Source organism: Enhydra lutris, unplaced genomic scaffold (assembly GCF_002288905.1).
Source record: "Enhydra lutris kenyoni isolate GAN:26980312 unplaced genomic scaffold, ASM228890v2 scaffoldscaffold5, whole genome shotgun sequence".
NCBI lineage: Eukaryota > Metazoa > Chordata > Mammalia > Carnivora > Mustelidae > Enhydra > Enhydra lutris.
Genome location: NW_019154089.1, coordinates 27,113,310 through 27,128,090, shown reverse-complemented (window position 1 = coordinate 27,128,090; position 14,781 = coordinate 27,113,310). Strand labels below are relative to the sequence as shown.

Genomic DNA, 14,781 nt, shown 5'->3' with positions numbered 1-14,781 from the left:
AGTTTCACATTTCTCACTTAAGATTATCTTCCAGCAAGTAATACTGATTTAAGTGATATAAAATTTCCTTTGTTGGTTATTTAAAGGGAGCAAATGTAAGTAAATATAAAATAAATAATAGTACACATTATACTCATATATGGAAAAAGTCACAAGGATAGTTCTCAGAAGACTATGCTTTGGGCAACCCTACTGTTAACATAAGGGGTATCCAAAGGTTGTATCATGAGTTTGGGCCATAATTGTGCCTCCACCACTAATTAACTTTATGATTTTGGAAAAACTACCCATTCTCTTCTCTGGGCCTTGCTTTCCTCATTCATTAAACAAGGCCATTAACCTATATTGCTGGCGTTCTTCTATAAGTTTAGGAAGCAAGGAGGGCTTGCCCTCTGAATTTACCTTGTTGACATCCAGGCGCATCTTCTCATTGTTGGCACTGGCAGCTTTCTCAGCTGCTTTCTTTTGGCGTTGGGGTCCCCTCCCAAAAAAGATGTAGTTGACCAAAGCATATTCCAGAAGGGCCATGAAAACAAAGACAAAGCACCCCATCAGGTACATGTCAATGGCCTTCACATAGGGGATTTTAGGGAGCGTCTCCCGCAGGTGGGTATTGATCGTGGTCATTGTAAGGACAGTTGTAATTCCTGAAAAAAAAATGACAGAGTTAGAAGAATGACATCCCTGCTTCCTTGCTGTTTTCATCATAGTTGCAAAGGTTTATTGTACTCTTTCATTCATTCATATAATAGTTGCAAAGGTTTATTGTACTCGTTCATTCATTCATATATGCCACAAAATACTTACTGGGTACTGATTACATACCTGTGCTGTGATAGACCCTGGAGGCACATTTAAATCATGAATTTATAGTAAAATTAATCACTTGGAAACTTTTCCTTTATTTATATTTTTATATTTATAGTTATATATCTAGTGAGGGGCTAGAGATGTGAATTAGATGCCATGGCAGACGTCTGTATAGGGTGAATGTTGAGGATATGGAGAAGACCCTAGGTGAGCTTCATGATGCAGCAGGAGAGGTCAGGAGATGGAGACTCTGGAGCTGAGTTCTGAAGGATGAGTGGGAGATACCCAAGTGATCAAGGATTTAGAGCTCAAGGTGTGGTAGAGAGAGATTTTATAAAGGTATGTTTTATGTGTGGAGGAGAAAGAATATGGCCCATCAAAACCATTTCAAGGAAGTGAATGGGGTACATTATAGGATATGACAGGAAGCATGGTGAGGAGAGTGAAGATTAAGTAATGCTGCATAATGGAGAGCCATATATACAGAGCCTCACTGGGGAGTCTGAACTTAAAACCAAAGGTGAGGTGGGGCCATTGACCAGATTCAAGCAGGGAAGCAAGGGACAGATTGTGTTTAGGACAGTCACTCTGGTACTCATGTGGAGGATAGAAGGAAAGCATACAAGACAGGAATAAAGAATACCAGCTATTAGTTTTTCAGAATCATCTAAGTGATACAGAGAAAATAAATTAAAACAATCACAATACTACTGAAATCAGTGAATGCATTATATAGCTAATACAGACAAATGACTATAAAAACATCAAAGCTGGAAATGATAGGTAACAGAGAGGCCGGTGTCTAGCCCTCGTATTTCTGGATTGGGCAGCTAGGCATGTAATGCACAATAAACAGTATAGAAGCATTTTAAGATTATGGGACATGGCATACTGGGTCAGGTTATAACTGTTCATTCCACTGAGTGGTCATCACCAAGAGTGAAGAGTAGTTTCCCTCTACAATTGGAAGGTATGCTGGGTAAAAGCACTGGGAGTCCAAAGTCCTGAGTATGGCAAGGTCCAGTTTTGTAGCAAAATAATGATGTAAAAATAGAGCCCAGAGATCAAGATCACACAGATGGGAATTGTATGATCAACATTTTAATAGGGGTCTTTCTGACTCAGAAAGCTGAGTTAAATTTCATGTCTATGATTTGTTGGAAGTGTAAGTTTTCTGATTTAATTTTGTTGCTCTAAAAAGATACCAATTTTTGTATTGTTTTTCTACATGCTCATAAAACAGCTATAGAAAAAATAAATTTGCCCATCTAATTCTGAGCAGGGCCAGAAAAACTCTGTTCTTGCTTTAGGTGTTTTATAATTTTTGTATCTTTTTTATAATATCAGTCATTTTGAACACTTCCCAGTTTCATTTATCTTTTCATTATTTCAACTGCAGGGTACCCTGTTCAACATGTATGTCATAAAACTGACAGTGCTGATTTTGTCTTTTATTTCAATCTAATTTTAAGATATTTCTGACCAAGTAAAAAATTACATCAAAAGACATTTTACAAATTTCTTTTAAAAAGAGAATAATTTATTATTCCTGTAATAAACATAAAAATGACATCAGACTTTTCACTTTGGAATAAGAGCATATTTACAAATTCCATTCATTACTTTATTCAGCAAATATTTACTGAACACCATTCATTGTATGAGATATCACAGGTATAATGGAAGCAAAATTAGATATGGACCTTTCTTCAATGTATCTTTCAATACCATGAAGAAAAAGGACATCGCAAACCAAATAAATATAAATTATAACTGCACTGGTCTATAAAAGGAAGTTCTCTAGTATTTAAGAGAATATATCACAGGGGACCACACCTAGTCCAGGAGATCATTACTTCTCCCTTCTGTTCTTGAATCACCACAATCTAATCTTAACAGAGCAGCCAGCTTTATCCCTTTCAACCTGAAATCAAATCATGTCATGTCTTCACTCATTGACTCTCTAATTTCATTCCGAATAAAAGCAAAACTTTCATCACGGCCCTGGAACTGCTTCGTAATCTTGCAGTTCCCTCTCTCCAACATTATCTTGACCCCTGAACTCTCTCTTGCTTTCACGTCACTGGCCACCTCGCTGACATCCTTGGCACTTTCCTACCTCAGGTCATTTGTAGTCGGCCAGAATATTCCCATCTAGACATTTAAGTGAGTTTGTCTTCTTGAAGTCTTAGTTCCATTGATAATTTCTGAATGAATTCTACAATGATTATTGTAAACTGCACCACCTGGCATCTCCAACCCTTACCTTGTGTATCTCCCTCTATAGACTTACTGTATTGTAGAGCTCACACATTATAAGCAAAATAAATTTATTGTCTTTGTACTGTTACCGTATCTTCCAGAAGAGCACTGCTTTATCTCGAGTGTCTAGTATGCTTGGCACATAGTAGGTGTTCAACAAATATTTGTGGAATGAATAAATGAATGACTTCTCTAAAGAAGTGATGATTGGATTGGGATATCACAGTGGAGGAGTTAACAGCCCAACATTTTAAAGGGCTTAGTCAGAAATTAAAATAATAAAAGTTGTGTAAAAGATCATAATTTACTATATCTGGAGTTAGTAACATAAAAAATGTTCATGAAATATAATTTATTCTCTTCCTCTGGTGTTATAAGGGGGAAAAAAAGCAAGTATAAGATAAGCGATGCTGTGAATAATTTCCCAGCAATCTTACTTTGTTGTCTTCTGTCCTCTACCATGCTACTCCAAAATCTTAATAAGACTTTAGAAGTCTTTTTAGTTATCTGATAGTTACATAATACATTTCCTTGTCTTCAGCTCAGAGAGTTTAAAAAAAAAAAAAAGATGGAAGGGAGCTCTTTCTACGTAAGGAAGCACCAATGCAAATTGGACAATTATCAGGTGGTATTACATGAACTATGCTTCAATAAAAATATCAAATTGACGGGAATAATTTCATTACTTACTGCTATATGGTTAACTAAATTTGACATGAAAGAGTTTTAATTTATATTTAATTGATTTAATGCTGAATCAGATAACCCAAAGTCTCATAGCCAAATTCTTGTAATGTGCACAGTCCAGTCTTGTCACGCATCATAAATACCAGGGTAAGGAAAGGATGTGAGTGGACATGCATGCACATACACACACACAAGCACACACATGTAGACACACAGAGTCAAGCTCCATAAGCAGTTAGAAAATGGCCTACCTAATGCCACTCTTGCAGCTGATGCATCATAATTAATCCAGAAGGACACCCAGGAGAGGATAGTGATCAGGATGGAAGGCATGTATGTTTGCAGAATAAAGTAACCAATGTTTCTCTTAAGCTTAAAGGCTGAGGGACAACCTGGGATAGGAACCTAAAAGGCAATTTTAGAACGTCATCATTATCAATCAATATTTATAGATACTTTCCCTTTAAGGCCCATAAGTAGTTTGTATATCTTTCTTAAATTCAATCTTAGCTCCTGAGGGACAACCTGGGATAGGAACCTAAAAGGCAATTTTAGAACGTCATCATTATCAATCAATATTTATAGATACTTTCCCTTTAAGGCCCATAAGTAGTTTGTATATTTTTCTTAAATTCAATCTTAGCTCCTGGTGAAGGGCACTTTATCCTGCAAAAGTAGTCTGAGAACACTGGGCTTTTAATTAGCAAGAGTCACTCGGTGTTGAGTACACCCACACTCCTGAGTAATTAAAAGAATTCCAGCTCTTCCCTGCTCAGCCTCCAGCACTGGATCAAAGACACTCATTCTCTACAACTATGAAGACAAAATAGTTTGGTACAGCCCCTTTGTTCCCCCTCAGCTGTTTCTCAACAAGCCTATCCTGTAAGATTTTTTGGTTTTGTATGTAAGAATAAGGCTGCAAAGTCTGATCATATTTTAGTAATCTCTTCCCAAGCCCCAGAATTCACTGTAATTCTGTGATCAATGACACAGCTTCAGGTATACAGCAACTCCCTAAAGTTCTGTGAAGGTTTTCACATGTATGGATCACACTTGTTTCTAATTCCATTGATTCCACCGGAGTTCTAAAGGGATTTCTGACCCATCGAACAGTGGAGAATCACTGGTTTCAAAGGGTATTTGTAGGAGACGAAACTAAAGGATCAGATTCCTGTAGCTAGGTCCTTCTATTGTGATGATCTGGGGAATTTCTCTTTAAAAAAGATATGTAGGGGCGCCTGGGTGGCTCAGTGGGTTGGGCCTCTGCCTTGGGCTTAGGTCGTGGTCTCAGGGTTCTGGGATCGAGCCCCTGCATCGGGCTCTCTGCTTGGTGGGGAGCCTGCTTCCTCCTCTCTCTGCCTGCCTCTCTGCCTACTTGTGATCACTCTGTGACAAATAGTTAAATAAAATCTTTTAAAAAATAAAAAAATTTAAAACATAGTCTTAGAATATAAAAAGTCACATTGATAAATAGTGTGTGAGGGGAGTGATATTCTTACTAATATTGAAAGAAAGCCTGTCTAGCCATCTTGGGCTCTAGTAAGTGTCATAATACTGAAGTAAGAATATTTCAAGTGTGAATTCATTTCTACAGTATTAGGGATCCAGAGGACCTCAAATTTAGGAAAAGTTTCTGTTGTTTATTTTTTAAAGCTAGAGGCTTCGTATTTTTTTTTTTTTTAAAGATTTTATTTATTTATTTGTCAGAGAGAGAGAGCGAGCACAGGCAGACAGAGTGGCAGGCAGAGGCAGAGGGAGAAGCAGGCCTGAGGGACAACCTGGGATAGGAACCTAAAAGGCAATTTTAGAACGTCATCATTATCAATCAATATTTATAGATACTTTCCCTTTAAGGCCCATAAGTAGTTTGTATATCTTTCTTAAATTCAATCTTAGCTCCTGAGGGACAACCTGGGATAGGAACCTAAAAGGCAATTTTAGAACGTCATCATTATCAATCAATATTTATAGATACTTTCCCTTTAAGGCCCATAAGTAGTTTGTATATTTTTCTTAAATTCAATCTTAGCTCCTGGTGAAGGGCACTTTATCCTGCAAAAGTAGTCTGAGAACACTGGGCTTTTAATTAGCAAGAGTCACTCGGTGTTGAGTACACCCACACTCCTGAGTAATTAAAAGAATTCCAGCTCTTCCCTGCTCAGCCTCCAGCACTGGATCAAAGACACTCATTCTCTACAACTATGAAGACAAAATAGTTTGGTACAGCCCCTTTGTTCCCCCTCAGCTGTTTCTCAACAAGCCTATCCTGTAAGATTTTTTGGTTTTGTATGTAAGAATAAGGCTGCAAAGTCTGATCATATTTTAGTAATCTCTTCCCAAGCCCCAGAATTCACTGTAATTCTGTGATCAATGACACAGCTTCAGGTATACAGCAACTCCCTAAAGTTCTGTGAAGGTTTTCACATGTATGGATCACACTTGTTTCTAATTCCATTGATTCCACCGGAGTTCTAAAGGGATTTCTGACCCATCGAACAGTGGAGAATCACTGGTTTCAAAGGGTATTTGTAGGAGACGAAACTAAAGGATCAGATTCCTGTAGCTAGGTCCTTCTATTGTGATGATCTGGGGAATTTCTCTTTAAAAAAGATATGTAGGGGCGCCTGGGTGGCTCAGTGGGTTGGGCCTCTGCCTTGGGCTTAGGTCGTGGTCTCAGGGTTCTGGGATCGAGCCCCTGCATCGGGCTCTCTGCTTGGTGGGGAGCCTGCTTCCTCCTCTCTCTGCCTGCCTCTCTGCCTACTTGTGATCACTCTGTGACAAATAGTTAAATAAAATCTTTTAAAAAATAAAAAAATTTAAAACATAGTCTTAGAATATAAAAAGTCACATTGATAAATAGTGTGTGAGGGGAGTGATATTCTTACTAATATTGAAAGAAAGCCTGTCTAGCCATCTTGGGCTCTAGTAAGTGTCATAATACTGAAGTAAGAATATTTCAAGTGTGAATTCATTTCTACAGTATTAGGGATCCAGAGGACCTCAAATTTAGGAAAAGTTTCTGTTGTTTATTTTTTAAAGCTAGAGGCTTCGTATTTTTTTTTTTTTTAAAGATTTTATTTATTTATTTGTCAGAGAGAGAGAGCGAGCACAGGCAGACAGAGTGGCAGGCAGAGGCAGAGGGAGAAGCAGGCTCCCCACAGAACAAGGAGCCCGATGTGGGACTCGATCCCAGGACGCTGGGATCATGACCTGAGCCGAAGGCAGCTGCTTAACCAACTGAGCCACCCAGGCGTCCCTCGTATTTTTTTTTTTTTTAAGATTTTATTTATCTATTTGACAGACAGAGATCACAAGTAGGCAGAGAGGCAGGCAGAGAGAGGAGGAAGCAGGCTTCCCACTGAGCAGAGAGCCCGATGCGGGGCTCGATCTCAGGACCCTGGGATCATGACCTGAGCCAAAGGCAGAGGCTTTAACCCACTGAGCCACCCAGGCGCCCCTAGAGGCTTCGTATTCTTACGAAGTCGTACAACTCTTACTTGAAGTAGTTTCCAGGAAAGGAAGTGCCTGAGTCCTTAAAGGATTAAAATATATAGTTACAATATATAGTTATTTCTGTGCCTGGGGAAATCATAAAAAGAAATATTTGTGTGGGTTTATTGTTTTTTTTTTTTTCCCTCTTAATGAGTATGTAGCAAAGTATTACCTTCCTGAGCTTTTTTTTGTTGTTAAAATTTTGTGCTGATGGAACCAAATTTGATAACCTAAAGCCTCGATGCTGGAAGAGGGAACAATGGAAAAGCATCAGGATAATCTCAACAGCTGGAAGGGCTTTTAGCTCCAAAACAAGAGGTAAGGTTACATAAAGAAATTCTTAACCTTTGAGGAAAATGTGGAATTCTCTTCCTGACTTGACTCTTCCCAGTATTTTTCAAATGATTATGAGGAGTACTGTAGAATGCATAAAATTGGGGAAACAACTCTGACTTGGGTCTTTATTTCTCCTTCTGTGTTCTGTTTCTAACCATTAGTCCATTCTTGGTAGGTGAGAGGAGTAGAACTAACCCCCTCAGCTTTGTTGGGAGTGGCTCCTGGGAAAAAACTGCGTGGGTCCCAAATGAGCAATGAGCTTGATGGGGTTCTGAAAGTTTGCAGCAGATCTAAATCTTCTAGTCATCATCTTTCCCTGGGACTCAGTTGCAAATTATGTGGAAGCCCCTTTTCCCTTAACCCTCTTCCCTGATACAAACCTGTGGAAAAAACAACCTTCTTGGTGATAAGTTTGTAATCCACAATAGAGAACTGTGGAAGTTCAATCTTTGTTACTCCTGTTACTGCGTTATCATCCCCACGCCAGTAAAACTCAATGTCATCTGTGGTATATCCATCTGTAAAAGAAATCACACACATACACACACATATACAGATACACAAAACAAACAAAACAAAACAGAAAAAAATACTTGTTTAAAAGATGAACTATGTTAATGATAACAGCCACAGCTAAAGGCTACTCTATTGGGTATCTTGCTAAGCACCTGAACTATATCACATTTAGTTTTCCCAACAGTCTCCTGAGAGGAGTATAATTAAGCTCACAGGTGGGTGGCTGTAAAGGTTTAGTAAAATTAACAGCTTGCAAGTAGGATATAGTATATAGTTCCGAACTGCACCTTGGTTCATCTAATTATGAATCTCATTTTCTCAAACATTATCACATTGTTACATGACTCTGGATGGTACTTTAAGTGAAGACAAAAGCAGAGAAAAATATCATTTAAGTTATCAGTGCAGTACTGAATGCTTCAAACCCCCCCATATAAAATTTTTGAATTACAATATATTTGGCTTCAAGTCAGAAGAGTAGTGATTACGAAGAAGTGAGTCATCTTTTTTTAAATATTCATAGACATGATGTCCAAATTTGATTCTGCAGCAGATCTAAATTCCAAAAAATACCCCCTCCCAATAACCTCAAACAGCAGTAATTCTAATAGTTTTAAGGTGTAAATACAGATGTATTGTGTGCACTACAAACACATATTGCATTTAGGAGGCATGTTTCTACTCATTCAACAGTTATTTATGAGCACCTACTATGTACATCAGTACACAGTTACTAGGGCTAGAACTCTGCATAATAAAAACATGCTCTCTGTTATAATGATACTTTCAATCCATGAGGCAGAGTAGAATAAGCACACATATCTTAATGACTAAGCATATATATAACTGCAATGAATTGGCACATATTAGATTATAAATAGCAATACAGAGAAGCATGCAAGGAAATCCAGTAAACATTAATATTTATAAACAATATACCCACTCCCCCAAGATCCCTCCTGTGAAGCATAAATTATATTGTATATCATATTTACTCCTTCAAAGAAATTTTGCATCCAGAGAGTTGAAAGTCTAGGAGGTAGGCAGGACAGATATTATAATCAAAATTTTGAAAATTTAATAGATTATACATCACCAACATTTTTACTAGCATGATCTCATTTGGAGCCATTCATTTTGTTAAAGAATGTCTTTCTTCTATGAAACTTTGATTTAAAAGCAAATTATTCATAATTTTAAAGGGAAGTCCAGGTATAAAGTGAATGGCACAGTACACAGATTCTTCTCATTCTCCCTTAATCTACCCCATTAATTTTTCTTTCTCCAATAATCTTTCTCTCTCCAATCTTAAGAACTAAAGTATCTGTCCCAAAGGATAACTGTTGTTCTCTGTGATTGCAACTTAAAGTGGCCATGGGAATCTTCACCATCCAGGACTTCATCTCAAATATAATCCCATTTCTCATTGGTTTTTGGCACACATCTCTCAGTTATGAAATGGTTTAGTCAATGACAATCCTACCTTTAAAAAACAAAGATTTTATTTATTTATTTGAGAGAGACACAGAGAGAGCACAAGCAAGGGGGAGGAGCAGAGGGAGAGGGAGGAGCTGACTCCATGCTGAGCAGGGAACAGGATGTGGGGTTCAATCCCAGGACCCTGGGATCATGACCTGAGCTGAAGGCAGATGTTCAACCGACTGAGCCACTCAGGCGCCCCTGACAATCCCACCTTTGATAAGATAGTTTAAAATAATAAAAGAAGGGCAATTCATTCTTAGAATCAAGCTAGCTAGTTAGAAATGCATTGTAAAATTGGATTTGTGGTATATAAACATGAAAGTATTTATGAAACAAGAAGTCCATAGTTTTCTAAGGAAAAAAAAAGTGTCAAATGCGGCCATCTTCAAAAGAGAATGAGAGTTAGCCAACTCTTACATTTTCAATGAAGAACTAAGTCTAAATTAGTGAAGAATGTTTCCGGTCCTCAAGCTTCCTTAGCTCGTTTTTACCTCACTTGTTCATCACTACAAACCTTATCACAGAAGCCCTCTGTAGGCAGAAGCCTGGGAACATCTGTGGTGTTTCAATACAGTTGTATTGGAGATGCTTAATAATTGCTTAATAGGTAAAAATATTATTATTGAATATAGCCTTTGTCAAAATGCCAGCTGTTTGACAAAGTGCTTGCTAGATAATACTTGGTAGAGGAGAGGCATTTGGGATATATTATTGAATTAATACATTAATTATTTAATACCTGTGGGGATCTGGGTGATGGTTGCTTATCTGGATGCTTGGCATTATGGAGGTATTGATCATGTTTATACTTCTGTCTCCTGCTTCTAATATCGTACCTACAAAGAGCTGTATTAAATAAGTATCTTCTGAGTGAATAAAAAAAAAAAAGTTACCCAATGATAACATAGCCCTTAAGAAAAATCCAAAGGGGGTCGCCTGGTTGGCTCAGTCGGTTGAGTGTCTGCCTTTGGCTCTGGTCATAATACCAGGGTCCTGGCATCAAGTCCCACATCAGCCTCCTTCCTCCCTGGGAAGAATGCTTCTCCCTCTACCTGCTGCTCCCCTGCTTGTGCTCACTCTCTCTATCTCTGACAAATAAATAAATAAAATATTAGTGTATGTGCTGCCAAAGCAAGCACTAAATAAATAAAATCTTAAAAAAAAGAAAAATCCAAAGATTCTTCATTATGTATTTATCTTTATGTAATAATTCAGCAAGTTGCTTAACATCTTTCTGTCCTCCATTTTAATTCTGTAAATTGTAACAACAACAATAATAAAAGTTACTTCATAGAGTTGTTTTGCAAGAAAAATGCAGTTACTTATAAAATGCTTACAATAGTACCTGGTAGATAATGCTCAAAAAGTTAGCTTATACTTTTTCAAATAAGAATTATTTAAAATGAATTAAAAACTCATATTCAGTTGCATGTCACTTTGCTTCTATTTCATGAACACATGAATGCATTTACACAATGAGAAAATTGGGTGTTCAATGATACAGAACCCTCCAAGGTGTTTAGAAGTTGAAAATGAAACATCTGAAGTTTATTCTGATATCTGAGATTTTGGAATTGACATAATGGAACAGTACATTGTAATACTTCTTGGTTACTGCTGATCTTAAAAATCCCAATCTTCTTGACTTCATTTTGGGTTAATCAAGTGTAGAATGTTGTCAATGGACAGCAAATGTATGCTCTTGCATCACCGATTTCTGAAGATGAAAGACCAACAATCCATGACAGTTCCAGGGTGGTCAAGTTCACAAGCCAGCTCAGTATACTGTGTAGGATAATCTGAAAGCAGATCTAGTTTTTCTCCTCCTCCTCTTCTCCGCCTCCTCCTTCTTCTTCCTCCTCCTCCTCCCCTCTGTCTCCCCTCCTTGTCCTCCTCCCCATCTCCTCCTCCTCCTCCTCTTTTTCTTCTTCATCTTCTTGGAAGAAATATTTAACAGTCTCTCAAAATGATTAAAAAATAAGACATATGCAAATGTATATGACCTGACTTTTACAGCTTTCATAATATTAATGAGTGAAAAATAATTAGATATCTTTTAAAAGATATCAGAAGGAGGAGATGCACTGAAGCTTTTCATTAATGTCTTGCAAATTAAATTCATCTTTTAAATTTTATTCATGGGATTCCAGAAACTGAGTCATTAAATTGTATTGTTATCATTAAAAACATAACCCACATAACTTCAAATGGCCTACGAATAAACCAAAATATAAATTCACTGGAATTTACCTGAAGGAATTAAAACTATATAAAATGTTAAAGTTTTTGATCAGTTTAGATAAACATGTAAATTTAAAAATCTATATATGAATGATAGATATGCTTTCTTTTAAATATTGATAAAAATATATGCTATATGAGAGCTAAGAAGCAGATATGCCATTTTAAAAACATTCACTTAATAACTGAACATGTTCTTACAATTGTGACATGATCTTATTACATAACATGGCATTTTAAAAAGTTGTTTTTCAAGAGTTTTTCAACTCTTTAGTGTCAGTCTACTTGTCTATTTTGTTATCTACTAAATAAATATTTCATGTTAGAAGAATTTTACTGTGTAGGGAATATGAACTTATACCAGGATATTAAATGGGGGCTGGTGAGAACATTGAGAAGAAATGAATTATCAATGCCATCATTTTTTTTCCTAATAAGAAATTAAAGTGACTTAATGTTCTCTTGTTATTTATTTAAACTTTGCTCCCCAATTGGACTGTTAAACATTCTAGGGTAATTATCTATTTCCTATATCCCATTGTAGCCAAGTAGCGATAGTAACATTATAATTGCTTTATAGTTTTTATTTATTTATTTACTTGAGAGACAGCACCCACCCATGGAGTGGGGAGGGGGCACAGGGAGGAACAGAAGGAGAGGGAATCTCAAGCAGCCTTGGTTGTGAGCTGAAAAGGAGGTGGGTCTAGATCTCATGACCTTGAGATCATGACTCTGAGATCATGAACTGAGCCAAAATCAAGAGTAGGAGATTTAAACGACTGAGCCTCCCAGGTGTCCTTGTAGTTGTTTTAAACTGTTAATTCTCAATCATCATAACCAATTGGTGGTGTTTGAGAATTATGGGCTAGTATTATTGGGACAATCCACTCTAGTCCTGGATGGTTTCGATTTTTTAAGGGTTGTCTTATTTCAAATTTTCTGCCCTCTTATGTAACTATCAGAGTGCTTTTTTTTTTTTTAAGATTGTATTCACCTATTTGAAATACAGAGAGCAAGAGTGAATGAGAGAGAGAGAGAGAAAATGAATGGGGGAGGTGACAGAGGGAGAGGGAAAAGCAGACTCCCTGCCGAACAGGGAGCCTGACATGGGGCTTGGTCCCATGACCCTGGGATCATGATCTGAGCCAAAGACAGACACGCAACAGACTGAGCCACTCAGGTGCCCCACTATCACAGCATGTCACTCTCCTAACAGTATTTAAAAATTTTATGTAGTGACTACTAACAGTATATAAATAACTATAATTAAAACTTAATTTACGTTCTGGGGAACACTAATCCTGTGATGTGCCTCATGGAACAGGGTTCTCTAGTAAATGTATTTGGGAGTACCTACATATTTTGGGCAGCCTCTTATAGTCACAAACCTTTAGCACAGTACACTTCAGAATACCCCTCAATAAAGAATTTGCTTAATGTTACTTACCCTTGGCATTTCCCACACCTATTTGACCAGACACATTGTTTTTTCAGGATATAAAAAATATTCACACAGTGTAATAACTCCATAAAATGCTAGAGCTATTCACACATTTTAGGGTGCTCTAGTTATGTTCCTAGGTAAGTGTCTGAGAACATAGTCCCTGGGAACCATATCTTATTCTTTAGTGGATTAAAAAAATTTTTTTTCCCCTCCAAAAGTTTCCAGAAGAGAAGAAAAACATTTGCAATAACAACAGAGATCAAATTGCCTTTTAAGGCAGACAAACATTTCAGGGAAGTAGCATGACCAAATGTGCAACAAAAAAGCAAGCTTTTTCTCATGACTAATGCAATGACCACAATTAGAAGTCTATCAGTCCACAGTCAGAATGGATGTCCCTCTATACAGAGTCCTGTATGTTGTGCAAAGGAGCAAGACTGAATACAATCGGTGCCAATTAGTTATGAGGATTTTTCAAAAGGGAGAGAGAGAAACTCACTTGTCAGCTATAACTCTTCAAATTCAGCAAAGAAAGTGTTCCAAAGACATTCTGAGTGATTGCTCTGACTCCTTAATTGCATCTTATTCTTTATTCTCCTCTTTAGATGGACTGCTAGACACAAATGTTCTGCTATCAAATCATTTCTCAGCCTTGAAGCTCAAAATAATCGGCCTAGGGTAGGTCGGACTTGATTACCAAGTGGCATCTTAATAAGGAACACCATCAAGTCATGGTCTGGCATTCAACTCCTACATCAAAGATAACCTATTTTTTTTAAATGTTATTAGCATTTTCAAATTCAAATCTTTTGTAAGAGGATTGAAATTGATCATAACCAAGTAAAATGTTAGATTCTGTGTTCTAAAGATAATTTCTGTTTTTGGACTTCATTGCAAAACTCAGTATTTGTGGTCTTTGTATGGAAGCAGAGAGCTCTGGTGGCTGTTCCTGTTAAGTGTAACTCCATGATGTACTTCTTAAGCGTCCTTATGTTTGTAGAGCTCGAGCAATTAAGCTGATGCTCCAGGTAAGAGAAACCATTAATAATAAATAATAATGATAATTATAATAATAAAAATAGCCACAACAATAATAGCAACTGCCATTTCGGAGCCCTTATGTGAAAGACACTGCCTTAAACGCTCTACATGGTTCTGTCTAAAACCATATAAACTAGACTGGGTTATAGTTATCAGGATTCTTCCCCTTTATTCAACCCTGTTTCTCCCATATGCATGAACCCTAAGTCCTGAAATAACATAGAAGAGGCAAAGAACTGTTGGCTAAGAGGACAGACCAGTACTTCTCAGATGTAACATGCACAGAAATGATCTGGAAATCTTATTAAAATGCAATACAAATTTAGTAATCTGAAGGGGCAACTGCACCCCAATGTTTAAAGCAGCAATGTCCACTATAGCCCAGCTATGGAAAGAGCCCATCGACAGATGTCCATCAACACATGGAAGGCAGCTATGCTCACCACTATACCACCAACGCTGTCCATCCA

At 37.3% G+C, this 14,781-nt stretch overlaps 1 protein-coding gene across 1 annotated transcript in view; it reads right to left on the bottom strand.

Moving 5' to 3' along the window:
- Positions 1-14,781, bottom strand: part of LOC111141129 (gamma-aminobutyric acid type A receptor beta2 subunit) — a 238,055-nt gene that overhangs the window by 35,479 nt on the left and 187,795 nt on the right. Inside the window, 4 exon segments of the mRNA XM_022493475.1 lie at positions 403-647; positions 4,011-4,137; positions 4,139-4,164; positions 7,968-8,105. Coding sequence (XP_022349183.1) covers positions 403-647; positions 4,011-4,137; positions 4,139-4,164; positions 7,968-8,105 — 536 coding nt within the window.